The sequence below is a fragment of the Mya arenaria genome, chromosome 12 (genome assembly GCF_026914265.1).
Source record: "Mya arenaria isolate MELC-2E11 chromosome 12, ASM2691426v1".
NCBI lineage: Eukaryota > Metazoa > Mollusca > Bivalvia > Myida > Myidae > Mya > Mya arenaria.
Genome location: NC_069133.1, coordinates 37,179,013 through 37,187,121, shown reverse-complemented (window position 1 = coordinate 37,187,121; position 8,109 = coordinate 37,179,013). Strand labels below are relative to the sequence as shown.

At 34.7% G+C, this 8,109-nt stretch overlaps 1 protein-coding gene across 1 annotated transcript; it reads right to left on the bottom strand.

Annotated features, from left to right (window-relative positions):
- Nucleotides 1–1,301: 1,301 nt before the first annotated feature.
- On the bottom strand, nt 1,302–7,412 carry LOC128210649 (beta-1,3-galactosyl-O-glycosyl-glycoprotein beta-1,6-N-acetylglucosaminyltransferase-like). Its single transcript, XM_052915002.1, has 4 exons — nt 7,323–7,412; nt 2,639–3,306; nt 1,864–2,090; nt 1,302–1,612 (listed from the first exon to the last, which is right to left on the bottom strand). The coding sequence occupies exons 1-4, from the start codon at nt 7,410–7,412 to the stop codon at nt 1,302–1,304; spliced, it is 1,296 nt and encodes a 431-aa protein (XP_052770962.1).
- Between the last annotated feature and the right edge of the window lie 697 nt (nt 7,413–8,109).

Below are 8,109 nucleotides of genomic sequence, written 5' to 3'. Positions count from 1 at the left end.
CAATGACTTCGCAGATATTGCATCCAGTTATCATCAGTTGATCTTGAAACTGTGCACAAAACAAGTGTGTTTCTTTTAAATGAGACTTTGATAAGTAGTACTCCAAAATTTCATTACTTGTCTCATTTTTTGACTTATTTCTTACTGAATATGGACATTCTATTTCAACAATGTCGCTTTCACTATTGTCACAAACGATCGTACCTAGCGTGGCACCGGGAAAGGAAAATGTGCTGTTAACAACTAAACCACATTTTTCAGCAATGTGGACAGGTACAGTATTTGTTATAGAAATAGTGCCACATCTTTGTACAACATCTGGTATAGGTGTCGTTTTTAGGCATGTTTGATATTTAAAGTTGTTAAGTATTTTTCTGTTTTTTAGGGATGAGTCCACTTGATTTGTTGTGATCGACAGCAGAGAACGCTCAGCCAAAACAGAGGGTCGCAACCCAGGATGAACAACAGACACAGCTAAGGAGAGATGTTTCGTCTAAAAACAATGAAATAAAGCAGCTGGGGTCACAATTATGTAGAAAGCAGGCTGACAATGTCTACTTTGTTATGAATAGGAGGGCAAAGTAAAACTTGTTCAAATATCACACTGAATAACATATCCTTTTCAACCTTTTATTTCCCTCCAAATTATAAAGTGACTAATGATAGTGACTAGTGACTTCAAAAAGACAACATACATAATAAGTGGCATCAAAGTACAAAGTACAAAAAAATTCCCCACAACTTTGAAAAATATAAATGGAAAAGAAGTCAAAACACAAAATCCATGTGCTCTAGGTTTGCAATGTCAAATGTACAGTGACTATCAGTCAAATACAACTTTAAAAGTTTTAAATGGACTTATATAACTGGTGGTTCAATGTTTGCTTCAGTCAAACCCAGCATCAGATAAATTTTGCAACCTAATAAAAAATGGAATGCAGTTATCGGCAATGGCTTTAGAGGCGCGGTTTCAATTTTTCCTGTACGAGTCTTTCGATTACAAATATCATCATATTGACTGTGTATTGACTAAAGGCAAACGCTTGTGTGAAAGTATTGTTTACTCAATCGGTGAAGTTTGATATTAAGGACACAACTGTTTGCAAAACATAGCTACATTTAGAGGTCCGAGAACAGTTATGCCAACTGACACTTAACATGGATATACATGTCTTCTGTTTTTACTAATTCATTTTCATACGAATAAATGCTCAACTATGTAGATTTAACAAGCTTGAAACAAATGAACGATAAACGATTCCTTTCTCAAACCAAGAATTTTAACATTATTTGATCTATCGTCAGGGTTCGACTCTATTTTTCACAAAGTCAAGGTTAGAATAAAAAGTGGAATTGAAACTGCTAAGTCCGAGGTGTCTGTCTCTGGTTCTATTAAACAGCAACTCCTCGAGGCAATCGTATGCCAGGGGATGAAACTCCTGGTGAAACTTGTTCACGAACAACTTTTTACTGTCCTTCATGGGAGGGAGATCGCGGGCGCTATGGATACAAACACTATGGAGATACTTCCCATGACACTCTAGTGTGTCCCAAGACCAATTTATGTAGCGTGCTAGGAATGGCTTAACAACCTCGTCCGTCTCCGGTATGCCTGAAAGGTAGTTTGACAGTTTAAGGTTATATGAGTTACTTAAAACTTAAGATAGAGAGGGATGAAAGACACGAGAGAGAGAGAGAGAGAGAGAGAGAGAGAGAGAGAGAGAGAGAGAGAGAGAGAGGGGAAAGGCGAACAGATTTTCCTACTTGCTCTGGTCTTTGAAAAGTTGAAAATCATTTAAATTCTTTACTAATATACTGTACATAAATTCATATATTGTATATATTACAGATAGAAACATTAACCTCGGTATGATCCTGGTACTCCTAAAATCGGATTATGATTCAAAGTCGTGAAGAAAGTCTCATCCGGGTGCATAGTCTTTCGCGTCCAGTTCAGGAGTTCAGCGGCGCGGGGATCGTGAAGAGCGAAATCAACAAAGCCCCGGCTTGAAATAATTTGAACGCCACCCTTTGTTAAAGCAATGTCTTTTGGCGGAGGACCTGCGTTGGCCCAGCGGTCTGGAATAGCTCTGAAAGCAAAACCGATAAACATCAGCTTTAAAACTGAATAATAAAATGTGGTTCTATTAATGTTTACTATGTTTATTTGTTTTCCTTAAAACACAACATGTTATTTTTCTTTATATTAAGCCTTCCTAATTGCGTTCGACAACGATGAACGTTTGAAGATAAATAAATTATCATTATCACTGTGAGCTTATATTCGGTCCGTTCTGCGACATAACATATGAAGTGACTAAAATCAAATTTCAAAAATGGATATTATTAAGAATGTAACGGTTACCATAAAAATTAGCATTCAAAGTGTTAGACTTAGGTCGCAAAAAATGAGTTTTCTTGTATTTCGAACCCATGATTACAACTCAGCTTAACATGCAACAGAGGTTATATAAGCTTTTTACTACTTAAGATTCATGTTAGTTTGGGCAACTGTTGTAAGTTTCTCTCGTTTGAACGACGATGCAAAACGTGTTAAAATCAAACCATCAATATAAGAGGTGTAAATATTTAAAAACTTTTAAAACTCTAAGACCGACCAAGCAACTTAATTACAAGCCTTTTAATAGTTCCTTCTATGTCGTTTGAACCATTGTAGGCATGCAGAATACGGACTAGTTCGTAGTTGGTTTTGAGCGGAAACTCCATTCCAGTCAGGTTTATAAAATATTTCCATTTGGCGCTGCGGTTCCAAACGTACTTCATACAAAGTATTTCAGGTTCAAGCACGGACATGTGGCCCCATTGCACATCTACGCGTTTTTCCAGCACGTGTACATTGTCAAAGCACTCGGCTATGCGCGACATCGCATGATACAGGTCAATTCCACTTTTGGAGTCTATATGGAAACAGTATACGTTTTGTGGACGATATATTGCACGAAGTAATCGTTCAGCCTGTTCTATCGCAGTATACATAAGAATACTAAAAGCAATTGGAAATTCATTTTCGTCAAGCGAATCAATAACGTATCCCCTTTCCAAAATAAACTTTGAACAGTTTGAAGTCATGTTTATGTAATCAATTGGTTGTAAGAAATAACGCTTGTCTTCAGAAGCCAGGCGCTCTTCAAGCGCAGTTTCATTTTCGTCACCATCAAAGATTGCAGCGCAGTTAACCTGTTTCACCTTTCTGTCCTTAACGAAATATGCCTTATCTCGCTGGAACGTTAACGGCCGCACAGTTGGAAAAAGGCTGAGCATTCCCGTCACGTTGGAAGTTCCTTCCTGGTCGAATGCAGATGACGTTGCACAAGGCAAGTAACGATTGTAGTTCAAAAGACAGAACGTAATTCCACAAATAATTAAGAGAAGTAAACCACGAAAGTTCGATCGGAATGAACGATAGATAAGCCATGACATAATGCGTTGGAACGTGGTTGTTGGTGCAAATCTTCGTTGTCTGAATAATGAACACCTGGGAAACAGTCCTGAAGCATAGAATAAAGGGAATACATTATTATCAATATACGTTTGCATCTAAACATGTGTATGTATGCTTATGTTAAAAGTCCAAGCCCAATGGGACGATGATCCTGTTTTAATTGACATTGCAATGTATATTTTTCGTCATTAGATGGGTACTTTACTTGTTTTGCTTTAACAAAATAGACACATACTTTATATGGTATAGGTTGAAAGAACGAATTCCTTCGGATACTTATTTTGTTCCGTGGTCCTTTTCTTGGCTTTGTTCCTTTTAAATTAATACTTGATATATTTGATAATTTATTTTGTCTGAGTTACTTAGTTTTCATTATGTTTGCCATTAATTCCTTAATGGAGATTTGTTAAATTTGTTCTCAAGTAAAGCGTCCAAGATTAAAGAGAACTTTTGGGTTCTAAATATCATTGATTTGATAGACCATACGGTTAGATAGTCAATATAATATTTCATATATATATAAATATCAATAGCGCACCGATCCTATTATATACGATATTACATACGATGTTCCACCGTCCGTTTTAGTGTGCTTTCAGTTCGATCAGTTGTGACACTTATCTTGAGCAATCTCAAAAACACACGATTTACTACTCAACGGTTGCTAACGCTGCATGAAAGGTTCACTTTGAGGTTTCCGTTTGTGCAACGATGATACCGAAATATACTATGGCATGTCACTGGCATGGTCATACGTAAATCGGGAAGAATCGTGCGCACTTTTTCCACGTACTGAAGGGTAACAAATTCTTGTTCGCATCGTTTGTGTAATTGTTGCAAAAGGCAATATTGGTCTGAGGCTACTGGGTGAACATTGCAAGTTTTATGGTAAATCAAATTTAACATATTTGAAAATTCAAAATTGGACAAGGTCAAATGAATTTTGAAAGGTCAAATGTAAATATGGGGTGTAACGGAATTTGTGTGAAAACATTGTGACATTATATGAACTATAAACACTTATGGATCGGTTAAAGTTTCTGCTATATGGTATAACAGTCACTACTTACAACTTGTGGTATCCGTTTGGCTTAAAGCGGAAGACTGCCGATGGGTAAATAAAGCTTTAAATCTCTGAAATCATTACAAATTCAAACAACTTGCAATCTTAACGCTGAAGTGCTGTATCGTTTCTAATTCTTTTTTTAAATTTCCCGGAATCGACTTAGATTTTCTTGGTTCTCCGAAAAGCGATGTTTAGGAATCGAAAATGATAAAACTTGTACGAAATATAGATCGATTTAAATGTAAGACGTCTCGAGCCGTATGTATAACGCTTCTTAGTTAAGATTTTCAAATTAATGATTTTTTACTTCAAATTTAATATAGTGATTTTTTTCGTGTTCTAAAGAACGATGTTAAAAACATCGTTAGTTGGCTTTGAAATTAACTAAGAAAAATAAACGTGTTCCCACTAAGATGAATAAGAACAAGGTACTTTATGAATACTGCGCTAGAAATAGTTTTGTAGGAAGAACAGAAAAATCGTATATAACTTTAAAATGAAGCCCGTTTCAAGAATAAAATTCGCAAATATAAAACGGATTCAAAAGTCCATTCCATTATTTTGCATATCTCTTATTTCTCATAAAAATGTAGATAAAACTCTATAGCACTGAGACGAATGTAGGTTTATAGGGTATATGCCTACTAAAGATATATTTTAAATAACATTTTGCCTGCATGCATTCAAAGCAATTTGCAAATTATATCATTTGCATAGGCTAAAACACTACATTTATTGCCAGTAAATCAAGATGTTAGATCTTGAGGTAAAAATATTCTGTATGTAGAAGAATATAGTAAGTCATTTCAGCTAGGTTAAAAAACTATTTCATTTAGGCTAAATTGAATAATTATAAATACATTTATCAACAATGCATTGTTATTGTCTATTTTCTGGAACCAATCTAAACATGACAAAACACCGATGTAAGAAAACACCATTATGCTAAATCGTATAAAAGGAACAGTATGTATAACGAAAACATTGGCCTATAAATTGAGTTAATAAGTTATAACAAGGAAATATTATTACAATACACTTGACACTATTAACAATAGAACAAGGTTCTGTAGTACAATTCATGGAAATACAATAAAAATAAACATGATACGTGTTCTGGGATATATAAGAGCAAATAATGCTCATTTTAAGAAAACATGCATGTGTTCCGACCTCTGTCTGCATTTGTCACTGTTAATAAGGATTCATTTATTTATTATAGTCATCATAAGGTTTCAGAGTCACGTCTTTGAATATGTTTGGGGTGTACGTTTATTTAACGACTTTTATGGTCTATCAAAAGGCATCGGCCCAAATGAGAGCCTCCGTTTGGTCTTGTGATCTTACATAATTCCCAGCCAGAATCTAACCATTGTTTGGGGCACCTTGGTTCTTTAACTGAATGGAAAGCCTTTTCAATATGTGCAACTGTTTCTATTTTGTAAAAACTGAACCGAAACATTACTCTTCATAGGCCATTAAGTAACACTGGTAAATTGATAAGATAATCGCTCTGGCTACATACACAATTCACTGACTCGTGGTGGTTTTATGTGGATAAATTATTATTGGATAAGAATATCCAGACCTGGCAGGAATAAAATCGTTTTCTCCTTCTACCTTTTCAATAATAGCTTTCTTTAATTCGTAAGTAATTGTAGCAGTTCACTTTATTCGTGTGTTATTTGTTAATAATTTCAGTTTTCCTTAATATGCTTATCCCTGGTTTACCTGCATTTCTGGATGTTCGGCATGCCATAGGGAAAGCTATTCTGATGTGTGTATGGTCTGTTTGTGGTGTTTATATTTGAATATGTGGTGTCTATACGTTTGTATCTCTAGTTCATCGTCGCTTGGGCCCTTGCCATGTTCTTCTTAACAAGGTTATGAGTGAATTTTCGCTTATTGATGTTGTCCCTGTTTTATTCATTGTATCAAAGCTGAATATTCTTGATATCTCTACTTTCAAGAAGTCAGCCTCCAGTAACACGAACAAAATGAAATAATGTTAGCTTATTTTACGACAGTATAACCTGAATAAAAATCTTCGATGTTTGATTCTCGTTAATACCGCATACATATATAGATTTTATACAATATTTGGTCAATATATCGATGGATTGGAGTAATTCTTGTTTTATGCATAATAAACATCCTTATTTGAATCCGCATTACGATGTAGAATATTGATAATATTTACAATATACATCTAAATATGAATTTTAAGCAAATATTTTCATTTGGTTGCCATTATTCACTTTTATATAACAATTTTACTCATTTCAGTTCAATTCTCAGTTTGTTTGAGCTTCTTGGGTGTTTATGTAAACATAAACTCAATATCCGAAAATTAATTATTATGTTGCAACCATTTTGTCTTTAGTGAAAATAGGCATCCTTATATCAGATTGTGAGTCAGGTGTTTGAATTCCCCCCTAGATGCTATCAGGGATTTTTCAGTGTTAACGCTCATGTTCTTAAAATCAACGTTTTCTGTCTCATCGAATCACTTACAGCGGCCAGTATTAACGTCTACATTGTGTTTTTCATTTCATTTCATGACTCTTCTCGCTGTTAAATATTACCACACGGACGTCTTGCGTTTCAGCCGTTTTAAAACTGATTTATTTTGCCTTCTGAAGCATTCATTAAAATGAGATGGGACGTTTGCATTCACCTATTTCAGCAAATGCAAACTGCACGAATAAAAAATAGGTTAATATAAAAATACAGTTATTGAACTAGTGGACAAGATAACATATTCATATGGATGCGTTTTTCCTCATAGGTTACCCTCACTTCTTCAGATACAGGTACACGTTCTTTCACCAAGGTCATAGGCGTCGGTGATTCTCGTTCCGATGGCCATAGTGCCGCATACATATTGCTTGGCATTTACAAGTCGTAGTCAGATCCTCGAAGCATTTTACAGCTGTCATTTTAACAACAACAACGACCACTAGAACAATAACACTTAACAGCATTTATTGCAATAGCAATTAAAAAAACCAACCGCAAACACGTCACTCTCAATGACAATTGAGAGTAATAATCAGTAAAAAAAAAAACAGCGGCAGAAATGATTCTAACTACTTTGGGCTTAGAAAAGTCATTGCTGCTGTTTCATAAACGGTCAAAAATAAATTGTCAAAGTCAAACAAAGTGTTTAATTTTAAGTAACTCGTACAATAAACGCAGGTTTTTATTTTTCTTTAAAAATCTCATATTGCATTTTTTTAATTGCTGTAATGTATTGTCCAAGTACTTTCATTCCTCTGATATGTTTATCCATTAATTTATGAATCTTTACAAGCTTTCGATATTATTGCCAGATGATTTGATGATAATTATATTTTGTAGTGAATATATATTACTTCCTGTGTATCACCAACGCGTTTCATGATAATGTTGACTACTGCCCTGTATTTTTTTTTCGTCAGTGATAAGTCACACTTACACGACGAGCTTCATCTCAAGGTTTACTCTCGAATTTATTCAATTTATTAATATCTGACAATGTTTCATTATCATACACTGAGCTTTCAAAGATGTTTCCTGATTTACTTCATTTTAGTCTGTA